At 40.3% G+C, this 25,000-nt stretch overlaps 1 protein-coding gene across 1 annotated transcript in view; it reads left to right on the forward strand.

The window, feature by feature from the left end:
* The first annotated feature begins 3,362 nt into the window (after window positions 1-3,362).
* Window positions 3,363-25,000, forward strand: part of LOC137872710 (solute carrier family 45 member 4) — a 31,689-nt gene continuing 10,051 nt past the window's right edge. The window contains exons 1-3 of the mRNA XM_068711091.1: window positions 3,363-4,605; window positions 20,826-21,014; window positions 24,891-25,000. The exon at window positions 24,891-25,000 is cut by the window's right edge and continues 70 nt beyond it. Coding sequence (XP_068567192.1) covers window positions 4,311-4,605; window positions 20,826-21,014; window positions 24,891-25,000 — 594 coding nt within the window. The 5' untranslated portion in view covers window positions 3,363-4,310. The remainder of the gene's footprint in view (window positions 4,606-20,825; window positions 21,015-24,890) is intronic.

Raw genomic sequence — 25,000 nt, forward strand, 5'->3', positions numbered from 1 at the left:
TGACAAGATGGCGGCAAGCAGAAAACCACATCTGCTGCAGCTACGTACATTTTGTCCTACAACCTGCTCTCCAGAAATAGGTGGACAACAGGAGCACAGGAAACATGCAAACCATTTTACAATTCAAGTCACTGCTTATTTGCACATTGACACTATGTGCCATACAAGACCAGGCCTGCAGCAGGGATGAGACATGTCTGTTTACTTATGTTACCTGTAACATGTAAGGGAGGTGATGGAAGAAGAAGAAAGATGGAGAGGGTCGATGAAGGCTGAGCTTGCTCTGATTTCATGCCGGGGTCGCAGTTCTTTCTTAGCCGCCATCCTGCTCAGAACAACTGAATGGTGCTGCATGTGTATAGATCTATAATCCGATAGCTGTGTGTGTGTGTGTGTGTGTGTGTGTGTGTGTGTGTGTGTGTGTGTGTGTGTGTGTGTGTGTGTGTGTGTGTGTGTGTGTGTGTGTGTGTGTGTGTGTGTGTGTGTGTGTGTGTGTGTGTGTGTGTGTGCGCGCGTACGTACGTGCATGCGCGTTCAGGGCACAATATACTGAGGCTAATACTGCTCTATGTTGTGTAGAGAAATATGTAGAAAGACCACAGTGATTCTTTTATGTCTTTTAGCCCATTGACGCACATCCCATTAGTTGCAGAGATGTGAAACTTTCTTGAGATCCCTGCGAACATTTACTTGATTTTTATGATCCATATCATTATATCTGTCACAGTTGTTTTCAACTGTGTGCGGTAATGCAGGAACGGATTGTATCACCACATGGGTTTAGCCTCAGTGTTGTCAACAAAATGTTTCTTAAGAGAGGTTTGAGGCTTCCAGTTTGGCTTTTTTAATTAAGAAAATTCTGCTGCAGCATATGAATCCTCCTCCACACCAGACTCCAACTACAACAAACAAACTACATAATAATACCACAATATGCTTAGTTAGAATAGCGATATTGACCATAATGTATCCAATCTATTTTAAAAAGTTAACTTCCTCTGGAAGCTTGTTCCATCCTTTTACAGCACAAAGTGTAAAGAAGTTTTTTCCCTTTTTAAGAGACACTAGTTGTGAAACGCAACACTTTGCACTTTGTGAAACATCTTGTCGTACAGGATTTTGCCAGTTCGGGAGCTTTGGTACATCGTGTTCTCTCCCTCACAGTGAGGGGAGGTTGTGGTGTCCTTTCTGTGGTCGTCCTCTCATTTTAAAATAGTTTAGATTTTTAATTGGTATGCATTTGTTATGTATATGTATTACTATGAAGGAGGGGGCTTGTTATGTAATCTGCTGCAGAGTGTGAGGTCAGGTGAGGAGGGGTGTGTGAGAGAATAAAATATTCATAACCATCTTGAGTGCATCATGAATGTTAATGGGGACACGTGAGAACTCTGAAAAGCGAGGAGCAATGAACCAGAAAAAGTAAGAAATGGGCAGAGAGACAAATATTTTCAACATCTCCTCGATCTGTCTGCCTCGTCCCGCTCTTCATCTCTCCTTCTCCTCTCCTTCTCTTCCTAACTTCTCTTCCTCCATTTCTTATTCCTCTCACCTTCCACCTGTTCAAACCTCATCTCTCTCTCTCTCTCTCTCTCTCTCTCTCTCTCTCTCTCTCTCTCTCTCTCTCTCTCGTGTTTTCTTTCTAAATCTCACCCTAAGAGGCTTGATGAGGGTCTTAGCACTGTTATGTTTGTGTGTCGTTCACGTGGCAAGCATTAGTGTGTGTTGGGTGTGACGGAACGTGCCGTCTCCACGGGTTATAATCCACTGGCCCACTGGACACAAAAACACACACTTTGGAGTTTAAGTCTGTAGGAAATGGTATTGAACACACACGCAGTCTGTTTCTCTCTCTCTGAGGTGTATTATTAGCTGAAGGCCTTCATGCCTCTCATTCTCCTCTCTTTCTCTTTTTTTCTGTCCACATATCTCTCATTTCTTTCTTCTTCTCACCAAGCACACACAAGCCCTCTGTTTGAAACAGTAGCTCAACTTGAATATGTTTCTCATAAATGCATTGCATGCTTTCATCCTCCCCGTCCAGTTTGAAAGACTGTCCGAGTGTCTGCGAGGATGAATCATGTGCTCAAACCAATTACACTCTTATAAAATGGACTCTTTTCATAGGAGCGTGTGCGTGTCTTGAGTTGTGGTATCAGCATGTTGGTACTCTCACACAACTTGCTCTCACAGATTCAAACCCACGTGGGTTGGCTTTGCCCAAATATAATACAAATACACATTTTCTCTCTTGCCCTTGTGGTTTCTGGTCACAAGAATAGTTTTGGTTTAGTTCATCCAGGTTTTGAGTTATTGTTCTCTGACATTTTTGCCTCCGGGCCAGTACAATAAATATGACTCGTATTTTGGTTTCAGTTCTGTTTTCAAAAAGCAGCGTGTCTATCCCGGTAGAATGACCCCATTTTTCAAGATTATCCACAGACCTTAATGTCGGAAGTTTTTATTTTCAAAACGTAGTTTTGTTCAGAGCGTAACCATGACATCGTTTCTGCAAAGACAAGTTGCTGTTTAGTTTTAGAAAGTATTTTACAGTACATAACATAATTCCACTAACTTCTTTTGTATTGGAGCTGAGGCAAAAATGTTGCAACTCTCTGCATGGACAAATATTCCCGCACAAAAGCAATGATAAAAACACGGCTGTGATGGCAAAAAAAATGACAAATGCAACAGAAAGGCTTGCTTGTGTCTCAGCTGTGTGTGCCATCAGTTCACTCATCAGGGGTCCACGAAAGACTGTGGAAAAGGGGCTTCTTCAATGTGTTTGGTTATAAAAAATAACCAAACAAATTAAAAAATAAAATGATGGAAGTATGTTAAATAATATTTATGAATTAATACAGACTTGGAAAAATAACTTTTCTGGACTGCAACATGTTTCAAGCATGGCGATATTCCTCAGGGAGCATTGATAAAGAAGTTAAGGGTAAAAAAACAGCTGATGTGTGATGCACTTCAAAAACACCCTCAGCCAGTGTTTACCATAGAAGCCTTATTGTCCTTTTTCCAGCATTTACGTGCATCAACTCAACCCGAAGGATCGGCACGTACTGGCTGCTGTATCTTCTCCTCCTCTTCTCTCTGCTTATGTCAAATGACGCTCTGCCCTCACCTAGTACCTCCATGTTGATACACCTGAGAAAAATACTGTTCTTTTTGTATATATGCAGCGAAGTGCCCGTCTTCTGGTCAGTGCACGTGAAAGTGAAATTGCTGTCACAAATTCTGATGTTTCTTTTCTCTTTTTTTTTTCGGTAATCTCTCCTCCTGACCAATGGGACGCCTGCGCTGTGTGCTTCTCCACCTGCTGGGTTGTCTTCCTGTTGGTGTTTTCCTCCAGATTGATCAGCCAATCGATGGGGATTTTCAGAAGAGCTCCGCCCACCTTTGCTACCTGCCTTCCCCCCCCTCTCCCCTCCCCCAGTGGCCTCTTCCTAGCCCCCACCCACTCCGTCATCCAGCCCTCAATCCAGCCCTCTATATACAAAATGACTCTGGAACTTACTGAATGGTCTTCTATATGGATTTTTACAGCTTGTAATAGACAGTAGGAAAAAGAGGGAGAAACCTCAATGACAAAAAAGCCATAAACGAGCACACACACACACACACACACACACACACACACACACACACACACACACACACACACACACACACACACACAAACTCACTCTTGGAATGTACCGCACACTCTTCCTGTGAAAATTCAACAGCTTCCATTATTTCTTCTGGATTTCTACAAGCCTTTGGAAAGCTTTTTTTCGACTCTGGGAGGAAACAAAGAGCCGAGAGGAGGATTAACACTTGTTTAATTTAGGCTGCAGTTTTTGGGGAGGTCAAGTTGTTTTTAGGACAACTTGTTCAGAGGACAACTGATTGCCGATTGTTTCGTTTTATTTTACATTAACATGCCAGATCTATAGATCAGGTTTTTTTTTCTTCATTTATTTGGTGTCCATAGCCTTGTTGAGTTTTAGCAGGACCCAAGATTAATTTTGTTACCTTTAATGCTGGGACACTATCTGTTACAGGGTTTTTTGTTTTTATGATGGTGGTATTAGCACACTTGAACACACCTATCTGGTGATTATTCTTTTAAAGCCGTAATATATAACCAGCAAGTTACTACCACAGGCTGCAATTTGTAGCTTGTAAAGAATGTAATTAGGTCGCTACCCGTTTTAAAGTAACTCCGAGTGACTTGATACGAGTAGTAAGGTGGGAAGCAGTATTCTATTTTTTTGTCAGCGTGTCAGAGGGGGTGCACTTGTTTTCTCATTGCGTGCATGCCCTCCAACATGCCTCCCCAGAACACAGAGGCCGACGCCATGCAGGTCGGATCTCTGGTGGGTGGGGTTAATGCCAAAAACACCACGGCATCGGACGAGGACAAAGGAGGAGCAGGAGGCGAGACGGATGGAGTGGGAGGTGGAGGTCGGGGAGCAGAGGAGGCGGCGAGCGAGGGGTCGCTTGAAGGCATACCCTTGAAGAGATGGGTGATGCATGGGGCCGTGATGTTCGGCCGGGAGTTCTGCTACGCCATGGAGACGGCGCTGGTGACGCCCGTACTGCTGCAGATAGGTAAGTAAGGAGTTCACATACACACACACAGATTTACAGTGACAATCAGTTTTACCTTTTCACATCTCATCCTCACTTAGCAGGCTCCTAGTGGGCCGTCTGTTATACGGAGTCTACATAAAACATCAGTATCAAAACTTGGGCTGCATCTAACGAATCAATTTCATTATCCATTCATTTGCAAGAAGCAAATCGTCACAGTGGAGAAGCTGAAACCATGTAGTTGAGGAAGAATAAACCAAAGAATATTCTCTTCTTTCAGGATATAAACAGGATTCAGGATTGCATCCGTGTTAATAACAATAACATGTAATATTTAGAATACAAAGTGGCGGTTAACTTAATATTGTTTGTCATCGGGAACAGGGAGTCATGTTGTTTGTCCTGACGTTGTTCTGGCATTTAAGAGGACACCTTGGCAGCTAAATTTACGCCAAGTCCTCCTCACCTTGTTCAGATGGACTTCAACTTGATCTGTCTAGAGATTAGCTAGCTTGCTGTCTGACACACACACACACACACACACACACACACACACACACACACACAGACACACAGACACACAGACAGACAGACAGACAGACAGACAGACAGACGCAGTGGGCTTACTGAGAGAGAGAGAGAGAGAGAGAGAGAGAGAGAGAGAGAGAGAGAGAGAGAGAGAGAGAGAGAGATAAAAGGCTGAAACAGCCATAACCTTGTTTATAATTCAAAGTCACTTCCCATGCAATCCCCCCTCCCCTCTCCCTTCCCTTCCTTTTCTCTCCAAATCTCTCCTTCGCCCTCTGTGTGATCTCCTAGCTTACATAACCAAGGCGACATGAGTGGCAGGACGCTCTGTGGCCACCGTGACTCCTGGCTGGCTCACCCAGGATGAGCCGCCATGGGGAGAAAGGCTTTTAAACGTTTCCAATGTTCTGTTATTTCCAAAGGAAGGTACTGAGATCTGCCAAATGTTAAAAATGTCATGGCAGCAAAAGCCATTGTCAGCATTAAAAAGTAATGGTGGGATTCTTAAAAACAATGTGTACCTTGAAATCATAATCACTGTAATCTTATATCAGGCTCGTCTCCTGTTGTAGTGTCAGACCAGTGCTGTTGCTGCATGTTTTTGCTCTAATTTTAGCCCTGGTTGAGCTGCCCGAGCCTATTTTTTTTAGATCGGGATGTGTCTGAGCCCCTCTTAGTAGATTTTGGAGCCACTGAGAGGTACAACTGCCACAGATTAGTCCACTGAAATGAATAATTTAAAACAGACTGCGCAGTGATTTTGGTGTCTCGCTGAGATTCATCACTGGTTTGGAGAGTTAATCCAGTCATGTTTGTCTTTTCATGTGCTAATTGGCTGCTGCTCAATCTGACCTTTTTACACTGATCATAGATTGCCTTCTATCCAAATGAATTATGAAGTAGATAGCATTCAGTAGAGGTCAGTGCAACGTGTTTCAATTATATACTAATTAGGAGAAGCACATTACTGTGCCTGAAATGTAGCAAGGAGACAGGAGAGCTGTTCAGATTGCAGCCATTGTTCAAGAGGACAGCATATTATGAAAAAAGTACTTTTTCAGTGCTTGTGCACATACATTTGGGAGTGACCACCAACCTACAAACTGTGAAATAAGACAACCCGGTCAGTGTTTTGGTGGGCTGCCTGAATCAGAAAACACGTGATTCAATAAGCCATTCTGATCAGCATTTTGGAAATATTTTACTTCCTGTCCTGAGCAACCTTCTTTATTACTTTGCGCCACTTTCCAGTTGGTTTTGTCATGTGAATCCATTTAGAAGCGATATGTCAAAATTAATTTCCCACACAATGGCTGGTTTTGTGCAGATTGATTCATGTCTTTAGCCTGCTAACAAACAGGCCTAGTGAGATGCAGACAAACCCCCCCTTCAACCCTGTGGGCAGGAGTCCAAGTTTTAGGATAACAAATATCGACCCCCTCCTCCATGTGGTTAATGCTCCATGCGTGCTGGAGACTGACTGTAGCTACTGGAATTAGCTGGATAGCCGGCTGGTTGGCTCGCCCTGAGTGAAACCATTGTGTGTGTGACCCCACAACACTGGGGTCAGAGAAAGGAAGAGTATGTTAGAGTGTGTGTGTGAAGCACACACAGTTGGGTCAAGGAGCCCATATTTACAAAACCCAGAGAAAGGATAAGAATCTTCTACCTTACAAGGTGTGGAAAGCATGCAGAGCTCTTTTCTGTTTTGTCTCTGAACTCCCGGCAGCGGTCACTCATACAAGGAGACGGGCTTTTCCCCTAAAGGCTTGCACATACATGAGTACCGATGGACCAATCACATGACACGCCACCTTTTTCCAACTTAGTCTCGCCTCTCCTTCAAACCAGTGAGAGAGGCACAGATATAAAAAACGATTTAATGCAGCTTAAAGTGAGGTAGGAGCGAGGGAGAGGTTGAGTTAATGATGAGAAAGGGATTAAGAGAGATGATGAGGAGTGGAAAGAAAAGGAGTGGAACAAGGAGGAGGCGGAGAGCGCAGACGGCGTGTTTTGACGTTGTTTTCGGTTAGACCGTTCAATCATTGCTGTAAAGACCATTTCAACAAATATTACAAAAGATGTTTATGAAGAACATTACCAACCCGAGATTTAGTGTTGAGAAGTCCCTCTGTGTTACTATTGCTACTTAAAATTTTTATAAAACTTGAAAAAACTGCTGATGAGACAATTTCTTTGATACAAATTAACTTGTTTGTTAGATTTAAGTGTTCTTGATTATAGTGCAGCAATACATCTTATATTTTGATTTATGCCATTCAAACAATTCTTGAGACAAGTTGACTTTCTTTTGGAAACAGGATGAAGGTGACCTAAAGAGCGCTTTTTCACAATTAGCCTTGTTTAAACTTATTCTCTTTATTTTGTTTTTGTTTGACTAACTGGCTGTACATGCGGCACTACCTGTGCCACCAATGTGGTACCCAAAACAGTCCAGGGCTGGCAGCTTTGCAGCATTGTTATCCTTCTTTGGAGGCCTTCTTGTCCTTACCAAAGGAGATTACTACAATCCAACTGGAAATGTCCTCCTATTAATTCAGGATGTGTGGCTGAAAACCTCAGCTTACTGTAATAGTTTCCTGACCGTTACTCAATTTCCTTGGATGAACCAGCCACAGTTTGACACTCCAGCGACAGTAATATTTGCATACTGAGACTGGATGATCAATTTAGTAAGTAGATGTGTACTATGATGTAGGCATAGTTGGTCCAAATTTCAGGTAGGGTATCCCCCCGCCGCTATTAAGCACAGCAGGAAACCCTGAAGTCAACCAAATGGTAACCAGATAATGTTAGCATGCAGCACAGTGGACCACTGGCCTTCTGCTGTCAGTGCCTGAGGCTTTAAAAATACAAGCCCAGAACGCTGGATTCAGTATAATGCAAAAAAAACATCTGGTTTTGTCATTTGCAAAATGCTATGTTTATTTTGTTCTGTTGCAGCTTAGCTATTTTAGCTGCCACATCCAGTGTTGTTTAAATGCTAACATTGACTCCATTGAATTTGGCTACATGGTAATTTATTCAGCATCCTACAAAAATTTAATTTCCACGTTGCATGTAGGCCTAGCATGCTATTCATTGTGCAGCAAATCAGTTTGATCTTGCATTGCTAGCATCCCAGGTGACCTAATCCACTGAGTGATCCTGTCATGTTAGCTGGTCTAATCTAGCAGATGACCTTGCAGACGGAGTAATACAGGGTTATATAAATGACTGGCTTGATGTCACACTGTGACTAATCGCCATAATCTGACCCAGTCGTTCATGGGACAGAGTAGGTGGAGGACAGGTGAATAGATAGAATAAAATGTTCATGTATATGAGGAAGCAACAGATGCAAGCATTTATCAAGGGGCAGATGAAACACTGTATGTGGGATGGGAAAGAGAAAAAACATCTTTTTAGAGTTAAGTGAGAAATACGAGACACTCGTAGTGTGAATTGTATTCCTGTCAGCTTGAGACACCTTTTTAACCGCAATCTTCAGTCCTCCATTTGTCTTTCTGCAGAGAGGGAGAGAGACAAACACACCAGTCTGTCAGTTATTAAAAAGCCTTCCTATTTATAGCACTTTATATAATGTCTGCAGCAACTTTGTTCATTTATAAATGTTATTGCTGTACACAGATGGAGACACAAAAGGTTTTTAGAGAGGGTTTTTTGCTAACATTACCACTGATGCAGGGCGGGGTTATTGGTGTAATACTGATACAATGGGCAAAGGACAAGGCAAACACCAACATTAGTATGTGAAGATTGATGCCAGTGGTTCCCAAACTGTGGTTCGTGGGACATGAGGGGGCACACTTACCGACCCTCTAGATTTAACATAAAAATGCTGTTGCAGTCACCAGAATGCAGGAAACAAAATCTCTGAAACTCAAATCTTTGGTTGTTTGTGTTTGTGATGTAAATGCTGAGTCAGCAGAAGCTTTAGTCTTAAAGACAAAGCCATGTTCTGTGCGTTCGTGGGGTGTGCATGGTTTTCCATGCAACAGGCGATAAGCTAGGTATGTGTGGGCTATTAGTGTAAGATATGTGAGGCATGCAGAGCTGTGTGTGTGTGTGTGTGTGTGTGTGTGTGTGTGTGTGTGTGTGTGTGTGTGTGTGTGTGTGTGTGTGTGTGTGTGTGTGTGTGTGTGTGTGTGTGTGTGTGTTGTGTTTGTCAGCACATTGCTCCCAGCTCTCCCCCTCCAGGGAGGTGAAGTCATCAAAAACAAACCACCACAGAGCTCTCAGGTGATGACGAGGGACAAAGAAACATCAGGGGAAGCAAATTCTTCAAACAGGGGCTGCGAATAACAATTATCACCATAAATGTTGTTATGCTATTGTTTTGCTCAATAAACAGTTTATGGAGCACATAAACACATATATATATATATATATATATATATATATATATATATATAAGTATGTTTTTATTTTTAAACCATTAAAAAATAAGTTAAATTATGAGTAAAATGATAGAATATCATGAAGTATTTAGACCCTGAGGAGTCTTTCTTCATGAAGAATGACTGCATCAGTTAATACATGTATCAATTCATAACCACAAAACAAAACATGCCCTTGCTCAAGTCAATACACTCGAGCGCTTTGCTGCTACAGCTTTAATTGATCTGGTATGACCAGTAGCGTATAGTCGCTATGCTACTAAACCAGAGTAGAGTTTCCATATGTTGGTGTAATAAGTCGAACGTTTGTCCCATCACAGATGTCTTGTTTAAGAAGATTCACACGGCCTCCGAAGGCCCAATACGGGAATCGATCAGACGTAAACACAGCACCCACACTGCATTAACACTTCACCTATACGGCTCGTTCAAAGCATCACAGCAGTAGCCTCGGAGCTCTACAGTGATCTCGCAGCACAAGGCTAATGGGACATAAAGCTGCTGCAAATAATTCTCCTCATCCAGAGTGTTTGAATGGCACAGCGGCACTCTTTCACGTTATGAAACGATAAATCATAACGCCACCCTGATCCTCAGGCTGTCTAATGAGAAATATTCATCCAACATTTAATATTGATATCATCTAACTACCAAATGTTTACAACAATAGCTCTAAAATGTTGTGCAAAAATACATTGTGAGCTAAAATATTCTTAATAATAGCCCCAAAATTAGGTCCAAATTGATTGTATTGCCAATGAAATATACGCTCTTTATTAATCATTTATGTGTCCAGTACATAACAAGTTGGACTGGTAGTACAGCAGTCAGTCAACCAGACGAGAAAATCTATAAAACCGAACACACACACACACACACACACACACACACACACACACACACACACACACACACACACACACACACACACACACACACACACACACACACAACGGCCTTAATAGCAGTGAGAGATGTAGTAATGGCTGGCCTCAGGCTTATTTTATATGTGTGTATTTAAGAAGAGAGTAGAAAAACATCTGCTATCGCTCACTTTGACAGTATATTTAGCTTAAAGGAAGGATGGATGGATGCTGACAAGACTAATCTTGTGTGGTACAGTCATGTATCTGGCTAAAATGATGAACGTGGGAGTAATTTAAGTACAACAGATCTGTTTGCTCAGAGAAAAGTCGTGGCTGTTGTCAGATTTTTGTGGGCTCTCACTAGTGCTCCATGTTTACAACAGAAATATATACTATATATATTTCTCCCAGGAAGGTATTAAAGGTCAATTTATTATCATGGTCTCCATTTGCTTGTGAGATCTGAAGAACCTTTTATATATATTTTTGAAAACATTACTTCTAGCAACATTGCCATAATGTATGTTAAACATAGTGACAAATGCTAAATAAGTCTTCATGGCTAAAATACTGACAGAGGAACAACAATGATGCAGGAAGTTATTAATGTCAGCTAAGTGGATGTAGTGCAACACAGAAAAATCAGCAAAATGTAATTATTTGTTTGTTAATTAAAAAGACATAATTGACTTTTATAAACATAGACTTCTCAGTTTTGTTCTCTTAGCAGTAATTGCAGGTGTGTTTTTGGATCTCGCTGTGTGCTGTTTCGGATTTCTGCCAGGAATGTCGCCACTGACACCCAGTTAGTAAAACTACAAATGCAAGAGCTTTCACCAGCTGGCCATCGGCTGCATCAGCAGTGTGTTACATCATCCAGCGATAGATCGTTAGCAGACATTTACTTAAATTAAATTCTTTGAGATTATCACTTTAAAAAATGGGGAAAAAAATGCAAATGTCAGGAAATGACAGCAAATGTTCGCCTGTATTTCTCTCCCCTATTGTATTCCAATTCTGCCAGTAATTCGGTTTATATTGCCACTTTGATCCCTGGAAAAAGGTACGTTGTACAGTAGTAGCAAAGCTTATAATGGTGACCTGTTTTTCCGGACAGAAAAACAAACCACACGAGAATCCCATCTATACAAACTCTGAAAACCTCAGAAATATATCATCAACTACCTCTGGTCCTTCCAGCTTTCATATTGCATGAACTGGACCAGTTAAAATATTTTTTGATTGTTACGATCATTAACACATATTATGATAGCAAAATGGAAGTCGAATGGATATTTTTACCATCAACCTTGTACATTTTTGCCCATTGTCCATTATGAGTTGAAGGGAAACATACTTCATCGTAACCTCGGCTATAACCAATTCAACTTTTTGCATTTCTGTCATTTTGAATGGACACCTGAAGGCACCACTATAACGAGAGTTTTTGCTGACCTACTGTATTTGCGGTTACATAAGATCACTGACTGATTGCTGCTGATCGGGTTCATCGATCCCTTTTTTGGTAGTGAAAGGGCAGTTGTGATGCTGTTTGGAGCTTCCTGTGTGATAGGTTAGTCTCAGTCTGAGGGCCCGCCTCCCTGCTGTCAGTTACATATGGTTTGTTTATTAATGGTAGAGGCATTAAAAAAGATCTGAATAAATACATTTGGACATTTTTGGGATCAGCATTCACCAGATTTGACACCTTAAATTTCGTTCACAGTTTCAGTCTCTCCTTCTGTCTGTGTCTCTCTCAGTAGGATGTAGCCAGTTTACTGCAGTGGTGTTACATAACTCTGCTGATTCGAAGCAGCAGTGTGTGTGTGTGTGTGTGTGTGTGTGTGTGTGTGTGTGTGTGTGTGTGTGTGTGTGTGTGTGTGTGTGTGTGTGTGCGCATATATGCTTGCTTCATGCAATTTTAATGCCACCTTTTACATAGAAAGGACGTTGGTGTTTTTGTTTTTTTACCACACACACACACACACACACACACACACACACACACACACACACACACGCATTTATTGGATTACAACCGCCCTGTTTTGTGTCGAACGCGCTGAATAGACAAATTTAAAACCACTCAATGTAAAGCAGGTTTGTGTGTGTGTGTGTGTGTGCATCCTTCTCTGTCAGGATGCACACACACACATTTGTAATAATAATATCTTTATTTATATAGTACCTTTCATGAGCTTGACAGTAAAATTAAAGAATGAACGTAAACATAAAATATAAAACCATCAGATAAGGAAAAGCCATGACTGGCTTCAATTCTTTTTATGTGCAATCATTTCCAAATTAATGTAAAAAATAAAGCTACACTCATATTTAAAGTATCATTTTCTTATCTTTTCTTTTCTTTTTTTTACCACCACTATTCTCCTTTCTGCATTGATTGATTGATTGATTGTCAGTTTGTTATTGTCCGTTGAGCCACACATTGCTCGGTATTTCACTCTGCCAGGCACTTTGTTAACGATGACCTTGCCTGTGCAGCTTGTTGAGTCTGTGTGTGTCTGTTATGTGATTGATGTTCTCACCATCTCTTACTTCTGGGAAGTACAATGACCCACTCCTTTCTTCCCTAACATCTCTCTCTCTCTCTCTCTCTCTCTCTCTCTCTCTCTCTCTCTCTCTCTCTCTCTCTCTCTCTCTCCCTCTCCCTCTCCCTCTCTCTCCCTCTCCCTCTCCCTCTCCGTCTGCTCTCATGGGAGTATACACTTTGGCTGAGGTTAGCAGGTAGCACAATCTGGCACCTTTTTTTATTTCACCAATTTGAATCACTGTGGATTAATGCAGCTTTTTACACAGATCATCAGAAATAAATGTCTGCATTTGTCATTTGAGCTATGAAATGAGAGTTACTGGAGCTCCTTGAGACATCCTGTGTTCTCTTCACCGTCATTTCTGTTATTTGGGCACATTGTTGTTTTTCATTTTGTTTTATTCAATAACACTGTTGTCATTCTCTCTATCAGAGATGTTCACTCATTAAAATATGTTAACTCTGTGTCTATTAATTAAGTGGCTGCTGAGCTACTGGCCCTCTAAAGCTTCGTTGTAAAGGCCAAGTTTTGAACAAAACAGTTTGTCCAAGAGGATTCTGGGAAATTAAGTAAATGATTGACCATTTACTTAATTTCCCAGAATCCTCTTGGACAAACTGTTTTGTTCAGTAGGTGCAAAAGGTTAAGGGAAAATGGGTTCGCTGTAACCTTAAATTAGAGCAAAAATGTCTTGTGAAGTTTGGATGAAATCAGTCACTCTGTAACACCACCTAGCTTAAAACCCCAATCTGGAATTTTTTGGACCATATACATTTGAAGTTTCTTATAAAAACATCACTAGTCATCACAAATGTTGTTGATGTAGCCGTTAACATGAATCGATACTCAAACACCTGACCAAAGTATTGCTGGTGTGACAGCTTTATGTTTGCATACATTTTAGATCTCCGATTGTCCCTTTCTAACAAGAGGAATATACAGAAGCAATCTATTTTGTTGCAGAGACACAAATGGGCCTTCAGCCTGCAGCTATGTTGGCATAAAACTTACAACCAGATGCTTATCAATAATAGAATATTGATGTAAATATTTAAAATCTGCTTCCAAAGTCCTTCTGTGGCATTTCTTCCCTATCTTTCCTCCTCTCTGAACACTACACCTGACTCAGTTCACATGTTTTGTTTAGTCAAAAACACCTGCTTCCTCCTTTCCTTTCCTCGTGCTCTCCGTCCCCTCACTCTCTCGCTCTCACTCTCCTTCCTTCCTGCCCACTTTCTCCCTTCGTGACCTCTGCCCTACTCTCACTTTCACACCATTTCTCCGGCTCTTTTTCGGGACGCTTGTCATTTTTCTCTTGGGTTTTCTCACGCCAGCGCAGGATATGGAGGGATTGTTTTGTGTTTATGGGAGAACGGGAATGGGAGGGATGGGAACAGAGAGAGGAGAGAGATGAAGGGAAAGAAGGAGTGAATGAGGTGGATGTTTGTGAGTTTATAGGAGTTGGAAAGAGAAAAGACTTTCAGAGAGAGAGAGAGAGAGAGAGAGAGAGAGAGAGAGAGAGAGAGAGAGAGAGAGAGAGAGAGAGAGAGAGAGAGAGAGAGAGAGAGAGAGAGAGAGAGAGAGAGAATACATTCCTCATGGCACATGATTACAGCTTGTAAAAGTGAATCTGTACTCACCGTGTAATTCAAATCACTCAAATAGACAGTGGTTTGAGATGTTTTTGAGAGCATATTGGACGGAGCAGTTGTGCATAACAAATATTAAGAAGGAAATGGATTCAAACAATATTTTATATTTTCATTATTGACAGCAAATCCCATGAAGAGACTAATGTTAGTCCGTTTCTCAACACTTTCTCAAGCCTGTTTGTTTCTACTGAAGTCACAAATCTTCAAAAGCAAGTAAGAAATATTAATATATATAAGATACATTAAAAAAACATAAACAAGAAAAGGTTAAGTAATTTCCTAAAACAACTTGACGATGTAGTTTTGAGCGTTACTCAAACACGAGTAAATAGTGCATTTATAGGGAACTATTTTCTGCAGTGGATTAAGATTATTTCTTCCCTTTCTTTGTTAGTCAGCAGTGGAGAAAAGACAAAAAACGTGGTGAGAGAGCAACAATGTGAACACATGGTGTGCATGGTGTGCACTAGCATTGTGCCACATTGGCGCTTTGCCCTCGCTCCAAACTTTACAGGTCCTGTACAACTGTCGACCTCTGTGTTTCTCATGAGCGGGCCATAAACAAGGCTTGACCCCTGTCTCCGTGGTGACCAGGTCTTCGGACCCCCTGTCACCACGGAGACTCCATCACCTTCACTTCCTGGCTCCTAATATGGCCGCGTCATTCACACGGGGCTTCCTGTTGTGCGGTTTGTTCAAACTAAGGAAAACTTTCCCTCCGTTTATTTTTATTCCCCCTTGCTGTCTGTCTTACACACACACACACACACACACACACACACACACACACACTTTAAGAGTAGTATGCACACATACACATACAAAAAGGCACATACACAATACCTGTTTAAACTCAAACAGTGGCACCACTATAAAACAGGAGACAAAGCAGCAGATAGGAATCTGTCTGTCTGAAGGTTTGTCAACATCAAAACAGGAAAACTGTTCCCCCCACACACACACACACAAATGATACAGAAAAACACACAGCTAGTAAATAAAGACATGTCTCTGTTCCCACACAGACAGACAGACGCACCTACCATAATAGCTGAGTTCCCACACACTCCTAGTACTGTAGGTACACACATACACACACACACACACACACACATACACACATTGACTGGGAACAATACTGAGAGAATCAAGACTCAGGAAGTATTTCAGAAAGAGAGAAAAAGAAATGAATAGAGTAAAGAGAGAGTGTGAGAAAAGATTGAGATGAAAGAAATGTTAAAAAATGGAGAGGATAAGGTGAGACAAGGAAGGAGGAAACGTAGAGCAAAGAGAGGGAGAAAGCCGGAAAGATGGAGAGACTGATGGAAAAAGTCAATACTCAAGCTGGCAGACGGCGAGGATTGTTGTTGATTGATCGTGGGAAAGAAAAATGTACAATCTGCTCCATCTATCATCAAAGTGCTCATTTTACTATGGACATTTCCTCCACACACACACACACACACACACACACACACACACACACACACACACACACACTAAATATGGAGCTCAGTGTGGGATTGTTGAGTACACACACACACACACACTAAATATGGAGCTCAGTGTGGGATTGTTGAGTACAGACTGTCCATTCATACCAACTTCTGCGCAGACTTCATGTGTTTCTCCACGTTGTGCCTGCACTTAGAAATAATAGAATAAAACTATGTGGTTCCAACTGTTTTTCTATAAAACAACCTCATTTTTTGATTAGAGATGGCTTGTTTGAACTGGGGGAGTATTGTTAAAATCACATTGTGTGAATAAAACAAAAAAATCACTCAGATAGCAGGGAAGGTTATGCTTTTAGAATCACATGACCCAGAATTTGATGTTGAAATCAATTGTGCGATAGCTTTTTTCCTTTAAGACAACATACACTCAAGCTTTTATCTACTGTATTTTATGTGCAGACATTCATTTTTTAAAATAATTTCAAACAAATGATGCCCACTGTTTCCTTCTTTTCAGGGACATCAATTGATGTTAATATTAGTCCTCCTGCAAATATTCACAACAGTCCTTTCCTTGTTTTCAGGAAGTCTTGAACAAGAATTAGTGTATTTCTGTTTTTGCACTATGATTTGTTTTGAAATTATTTCCTGAAGCTACATAAATTAGTAGAAAGTTCCCTCTGTATTCTGCTGTTTTGGAAATATCTTAGCCCTAAAAAAGTTTAAACATCAAAACATGCTAAAAACTCTCCTAAATATTGAAGTGCATATCCAATCTGCAGACAAGATACTTATTGCAACTTTAATCTGCATTTAAAATGTTAAATACAATTATATGGAGGCTTATTAGTGGCCACATCAGAGAGACAGGACCAGATGATTCTGTAACTGGACTAATGGCTAATCACATTTTCAAACATAGAGGAGACTATGATTAATGCAACGCACACCAACAAAACAAACAAGAAACAAGAATGAATTGACTCTACTAACAAGTACTGTCTCTGTATCCGAAGCGCTAAATATTTTTTCCTCTGGGCCATAGGGCTCCATTGTTGTCCACAAACTATTAAAAACACATCAGTGAGTCACGTTGTTGCACTGAGTGATAAGTTAATTTATTACCATAAACATGAGCGCTTTATTTTCAGCCAATCCTGCTGCCGTTATTACTCACTTTTCAATGTTAATAAAGAAACATGATTACCCGGCATGTATAATTTTCTTGTAATACACTCCATATACCCGTGTTCCTGTAGCTAAACATTTAAGTTATAATACTTGGCAGACGGTGTGAAGTGCAGGCACACTAACTTTTTTTTAACATGGTCTGCATATGTGACATGTGTTTTCAGTGACCCATGATTGCATGAGTGCCCCCTAAGTTTGACTGTCAGACATCATTTAAACAGATGGGGAAAATACAAAGATATTTCTGGTAGTTTCAGAGCTGTAATGTGGCAATATTTTCATTGGAAATCACGTTGTTGACGTGAGGAGAAACCGGTGATTTATCAACATGAACATTACCATGATTGCAGCAGGGTGGCTTTCACATGACCGCAGCATTTTGTAAACAAACAAACTCCTTCCCAAACTTCAAAATGCTGACAACAGCTTCATCAGCATCACACTCATAGACACCCACTGTGTTCAGCCAAGCAACATTTCCCTGAATTTACCAACCAAATGAGCTTCTTATGCTGGATCTACTGCCTCAGTCAGCAGGTAAACTATCCAGTCACACTTCAGACGCTGTGTTCAGAAACATAACTGATTTTAAAAGTCCGTTAAAGGATCTGTGCACAAAGACATTTTACTAAAGCTCCATATTGTTAGATATCATGGCGCTCCGTTATCAATGTCCATGTCATTACAGAGGTCTGTTGTATGAAAATGCATTTAAAATGTATCTAATGTCACCTAATGTCGTCTCAATCACGTTAGCTGCTATGAACCCGCTCTCGATGCACGGCTTTCATTCATCTTTCCATCTCTATTGTTCACTGAGGAATGAAATATCAATATATTGATCTACTGCACTCTGTACTGTGGATTTAATAACAAATACAAGGGGATTATGGCTTGAAATCACTTAAAGGGATACTCTCTCAATGGTCTCACTTCCTTTTGCTTTTTACAGTGAAACAAACACACAAATACCCTTTTTAGAAATGAGCTTTGAGAAATACACCTTCACTACTTCAACATCTTAAGTTTGTTCAAAGATGTATTTCCCAAACTTTAAGCAAAGCTATTACTCATTATTTGAGCCACCTTTGGCTGCCATACATTCAAACCGCAGGTAGAAAGATTATCAAGAGTGGGACGGACTCCATGAGTAGATATTTTCAAAGTCTGTCTCTCGTGTCTCCATATGAAAGGTATAGTGTGGTGGCCAAATGGCATTTAATGTATTTTATTTTTTTATTGAACTGCATTAAGCTACAGTGAGACGGTGATAAAGTCCTGATTTAATTATATGCGATTCAGCTGACTTCACTCAGCTAAAAGACCGTCTGTCTCCTCCTCATCTTCTTCCTCTAAGCAGCGCAGTGAAATCATGTGTCCAAGGGGTGTAGTCTGATGTAATTGTGTTATTTTTTTGTGGTGATAATGGAACACCACTGTGTAATGACTCAGGTATAACTGGTTTTATTATGCAATGATTGTTTATTTATTGATATGTAATCAAACTGATGGGTTAGGCTCTTGTTGGTAAGAAACTTTAGAAATACCAACAATATTATTTTCAGTGTGAGGAATGTTTTAAGTATGAGTTCAATGGACAAGAACAGACTTGCAAATATCTTGGTTTATCAATATCCTCGGGCAATGAGTGTTCAGTTTCAAAATGTGAGATATAATTGTCTTTGTGATGATTCACAACTAAAAATAAAAATAGTTAAAGTTATGACAAGGTTTTTGAACTTGGTGGCCCCTGTGGACAAATTGGTGAGCACCTCAAAAAAATATGGTGTTTCTAAACAGATGCTATAATACTTGTAAACCTCAAAAACTCTTACTCTACAGTATGTGAATATCATAAGGTGATCAAATAAAATACAATTGTTTTATTTAATTATTAAATATATTTAGCCAATATTAATTTTATTTTATTTCTGAAAAAATATATATATATATATTACTGCAGTTATGATCGTGTGTGTGTGTGTGTGTGTGTGTGTGTAAACAGGATGTCCCTTGCCCCGACAGACACCTTTATGAGGTTGTATGAGAACCGGTTTTGTTGATGACAGGTTTGTGTGTACAGGATCTTGTCTGACATTATTAAAAGCTATTATAAAATGTTTACTGAACACGTATTGTTCCATCCTGTGTTTACAGCTAAATGTACAAAGTTATTTCATCTGTTCTAATTTGAGATCCTGTCATGCAATGTGTGTGTGTGTGTGTGTGTGTGTGTGTGTGTGTGTGTGTGTGTGTGTGTGTGTGTGTGTGTGTGTGTGTGTGTGTGTGTGTGTGTGTGTGTGTGTGTGTGTGTGATCTTCACCTGGTGTCAGGTGATGGAAAGTTAAGGCACAAAATAATTAAATATGTGCTCAGTAACAAAGGCCCATGGACATAACAGTGTAAGTTAAGGTCAAGTCCTATTTATTTAATTAAAGAAATGGATTTTAAATTTAAAATACTCAACAAAGGATTCATCAGTCGTTTTTTTTGCTTTTGGTCAGCATGACTATTACTTACTTTTTATGACTTCAAAAACGTTTGTTTTTTTCAAAAGAAGCAACCCAAATTAGTGTATTTGTTTCATGCATTTATGAGCTCATGAACACAATAATCCTGATGGACAAACGACTGTTGGTGTCGTTTCTTTTGTGTCACAAAAGCCCACGAAACTTGATCACTGAGACTTCACGCTGCTGCTCATTTTCTCTGCATTAACCAGCACACAATAGTGGATGTTGTAGCCCTTTGTTTGATAATCCAGGTCGACTGTTCACACAGACCCTCCTGTTGCGTACTGTTGCCGTGGCATCTGTCCTTTTTTTTTCCTCTGAGTGCGTTTTCACAGACGCCGTTGACAAAAGCCACCTCAAGTTTACACTTAAGTAACTGAGGCAACAACACAACGGTCAACTTATGTTGCAGTATACTTCACCTGCAATGACTGCAATGACATTGCTATCATAAGTAGCTACTTTTTATCATATTCTAAATAAAGTAAAAATTAACATCACAACAGCAGGACAGTGTTATTAACATCATCTTTGGTAAATCTTTGGTAAAATATATAAATTAGGCAATATTCTTTAGAAATGTAATCCTGAACATCACAGTTATTGATGTTTTATCATGTTGGTTTTAAAAGTGTATTTTTAAAAATTTACTTCACATTACTGTTTTCTTTTACGACGTTAACCTGCGAATCACTGGGGGGCACTGGTTTTAGCTTTAGCTCTATCTGGTGCAGTGAATGTGTTGCGCATTGTTAGAGAATCAATAAATTATAGAAAGAAATCACTTGTTTGCAGTTTCGCTTGAATCAAATGCATAGCTTTGTTTTTGTAATATGCAAATATTCAGTTTACTTCAAACTAATCAAATACAAAACGATGCCTCTCACTCCTGCAGGATGCTACTTGCACCCCCTAGTTGATGACAGAAAAACTGCATGGTCAAATCTGTTTATTGGTAATCTTTGAGCAATCTTTGTGGATCATAATCAAAGAGCGTCGACCTCTCACTACCTGTCAACATCACTGTCTATAACTCATATCCGTCTGTCTGTGTGCAGGTCTTCCAGAGCAGTACTACAGTCTGACGTGGTTCCTCAGTCCGGTCCTCGGCCTCATGTTCACTCCTCTGATCGGCTCGGCCAGCGACCGCTGCACTCTGCGATGGGGCCGGAGGAGACCGTTCATCCTGGCTCTCTGTATAGGGACACTGATAGGAGTGGCACTGTTTCTGAATGGATCGCTGATCGGTGAGTGTTTATTATTCAACATTTATATTGTCTGTGTGAATGGGAACTGAGAGAGAGCATATCAGTCCTCCATTTATTTCTGCTCCCTGGGCCCTTTGATGAGCTGCAGACGTCTTCTTAGTCAAGTAAACTAATGTTTCCATAGTGTTTTCAGAGAGAAAGGCTATTTGAAGTGAAGTCACAGCAAACGGGGAGCAACAAATAAATTATCCTATAATTTTATTGAAATGATAGTTGAAGATAATTTTTGTGGAATTTAAAGGGGTTACGGCATCATCAAATATTTAAATTGCAGGTTAGGTGTGAAAATGTACTGTTAATGTTTTTTATTTAGTTTTTACTTTATTATTATTATTACCCCTTCATTTTCTTTCTTCAACAAAACAGAACATGTCAGGGGAGAGACATACAGATATAATCACACCAAATACAAAACACAAGTGTATTTATAAATCACAGAAACATGGCCTAAAAATGCAGAGGTTTGCTTTGTGCCATCTGCTGAATGCTGTTATCTAAACCACTTGAGACTTTCACGGCCTCAGTGGGAATTCAACCCCAAACTCGGACAATCCAGACGCTGCTGTTTTACCCATCATGCATTAGTGCCACAGAGGAACTAAAAGAACAGGACAGCTTCTTTTAGCATCACTTGCCGAAAGCTTCCAGGTCATGTCCTTGTTCAGATACTGGTGTTATCCTCAGTCTGACCCTCCGCTTATTACGTCATCCAATTGTCAAGGACACATACAACCAATCCAATCAATCAAATTGATCAGTTGTCAATCATGCCTCACAGGTATTGATCTCCGGGCCAACTACATCACTATAGTTCCGGTTGTAATGTCATTAACCATATCTGTCTATACACACACACACACGCACACACAAAGACAACAGCAGTGTAAGGTTTGTGTCATCGGCGCATCGTTGAATTTATTGATGATGACAATGTTGCTTAAGCTGTTGGTGTTGCAGTCAGTAGCTTTATTATTTGTTATCATCACAACTTTCTTGTACACATGTAAAGAAATGTACCATTTGTGTTTCACAATAACAGAAATTCTAAAATATAAAAGAAAGAGGTGAAAAATAACCACTGACCACCAACTCTTAAGTTTTACGTCGCACAGTATTTTTTGTTCTTTATAGTATTGACCTGTAAGCTTTTATCCAGTTATTTATCTCGGTCTCATGGCATAAAGACAGAGCACAATGAAGTCCCGCCCCCACTGGAGGGGAAAACGCCGCACTCCATTGTATTGCGTGAAGGTGCCTCCTTGTCAATTGTCGGCTATCAAACAACAGAAAAATGTATTCAAGCTGCTGTGTGCTGGGATGCACTACAAACAGGGTAAAGAACACTACGTTTTTATAAGCTGCCAAACCGAAAAACTAAGCATTAAGGCAATAACAAGTGAGCTATCAGCAGAATGGGAAACCTGCGGGATCCTGACACTCTGTATACAGTATACAGTGTATGTGCAGCAAGCTACACGTTATTATTTTTGCAGCTACCTTAATGTTAGCAGACTACAATAGCTTGCTAACTTCATCATCACCCATCATCATTTTAGTTATCAGCTGCATCCCTGGTAGACATAGGTTGCTAAAATATTCCTTTGACATGCTAAAAATCTGGTATCATTAGCTAGCTACAGGCATGTTGTGAGCGTTTCAGCCCTTGGTTGCATGTATTCTCTTCTGGTACAGCTGTATAGTTAGCAAAACATATTTTTGTCTCTGAACGTAACTTGTGTATCAAATCAGGCAAAAGGAAGTCAACGACATGTGACTTTAATAGAGTTTACATTATTACGGATTAATTGGTGAACAGCACTCTTGTGCTCAATATTCAGAGCCCACGTGTAATTGTAGGGAATGCACGATTTATCAGTGGCTGATTTAGTATCTTGAATTACTCTCATTGTTTTGATAATTTAATTTGAGATGATGATTACGTCTTAAAATGAGGAGCCTTTTTTTAAATAGCAAAATGAATAAACATGGCAAGTGTCACAGGCAATTGCTTCGCACTTTAAGAGAGAAAAGACACTGTAAAGAAGAATGTCATTAATATCTTCTGATTAGGTGTTTTTGCAACAGCAGGTGTAATGTTATTGGTTACCTTAGTATTTCCCACAACAGTTGGTTATTGTTATTGGTCTTGAAATCCCATATTGGTGCATCCCACCCACACAATATAATATATTCAAATGTGGACCAAAGGGGTGAAAAATGTACAGTGCAACAACAGCCAACTTTAAATGTCTGTAAATAGAACAAAGTGAAATTAATTGTCAAAGGAGTTATAAATAACAAGAACGAGAGCTGTGTGAACTGTTTTCTGTCAGCAGATTGTATTCTGTTCTACCTCCATTCTTCTGCACAGAGGTTGGCACTCAGGTCGTTTTAGGGCACCCAAGTGTGTGTGTGTGTGTGTGTGTGTGTGTGTGTGTGTGTGTGTGTGTGTGTGTGTGTGTGTGTGTGTGTGTGTGTGTGTGTGTGTGTGTGTGTGTGTGTGTGTGTGTGTGTGTGTGAGAGAGAGTGAGAGAGTGAGAGAGTGAGAGAGTGAGAGAGTGTGTGAGAGTGTGTGAGAGTGAGAGAGAGTGAGAGAGTGTGTGAGAGAGTGAGAGAGTGTGTGAGAGCACCTTGCCAGCGGGGTTGACATGGGAAAAGACCAGTAACCTGAATGGGGGAAATGAGAGAGAGAGAGAGAGAGAGAGAGAAAGTGTATGTTTCCATGGTTATGTATATATGAATGTGTGTTGACAACACAGTATGACATGGGAAAACTGTAGTAACGTGTGTGTGTGTGTGTGTGTGTGTGTGTGTGTGTGTGTGTGTGTGTGTGTGTGTGTGTGTGTGTGTGTGTGTGTTGACATGGGAACACAGGAGCAGGCAGTTCACAGGGAAATGCTTCCTGTTTGCTTCCCCCTTTCCACCAATCACAATTCACTTCCTGTCTGTCTGCCTGGCTCTAGTGAGTTGTGCCGCTCCATTGTCCCACACACACACACACACACACACACACACACACACGCACACACACACACACACACACACACACACACACACACACTGCTGTTCCTTCTATGAACGTTTGTTTCCCCAACGTTAATGGATTTCATTGCAAAGTCATGCTGTGTCACTCCCTCACTCGCACATTTATATACATGATCCTCAAGCTTTCCCATGTCACTCTGTTGGGTTCATACATTCATACTATTTCAAACTAAGCCCTCATACACAAACACACATTGAGCAGCTCGAGGGCAGGGCTGGCTCTCAAATGTAATGAGACACACAAGGTCACACACATCATGCAAAGCAGTATGGGAAATGTGCAGTGACCCATTTGTGAATGTCTTTGTGGTGGTGTGCAGCTGTTGTAACTCACTAATCAGTTTAACAATCCAGATGTGTGTTATATTTCCCACTATAATATTAATTTATAAAATTAAAATGTACATATATGTGCTGTAATTATGACTTCTATTTAATTTCTGTAGATATTTATTAGCCTTTTTTTAACAATCATTGCGTCATAACCATTTAGGACTAATTCACCTATTTCAATATGTATCATATTTTCTAAGTTCCTTCTTAATGGTGACAGATATCTTAAAATCTGGACTAATAAATTAAACCATCTACATGGTCAGTGGTCATGTTTAGGGCTAAACAAGACAACTAATACAAATGAATAAAAAAAAAGCTCATCCATCTCATCTGCCTTATTTTATATCCACATCTCTTTCTGTTATCTGTTCAACAATCAAACAGTTTTTATTGTTGGTTTGTTCATTGTATTATGACAACAAACACGTATTTTACAATTAAAACTGTTTGTCTATTCATGTCTTTCTCCATTAGGTCTGTCGATGGGTGACGAGCAGGGGAGACAAACAATAGGAATTGTTCTTACTGTGCTGGGGGTGGTAGTGTTGGACTTTAGTGCAGATGCAACGGAGGGACCAATCAGA

The sequence above is a fragment of the Cebidichthys violaceus genome, unplaced genomic scaffold, assembly GCF_023349555.1.
Source record: "Cebidichthys violaceus isolate CVI_PGR_0920_01 unplaced genomic scaffold, fCebVio1.0.p SCAF_16, whole genome shotgun sequence".
NCBI classification, from domain to species: Eukaryota; Metazoa; Chordata; class Actinopteri; order Perciformes; family Stichaeidae; genus Cebidichthys; species Cebidichthys violaceus.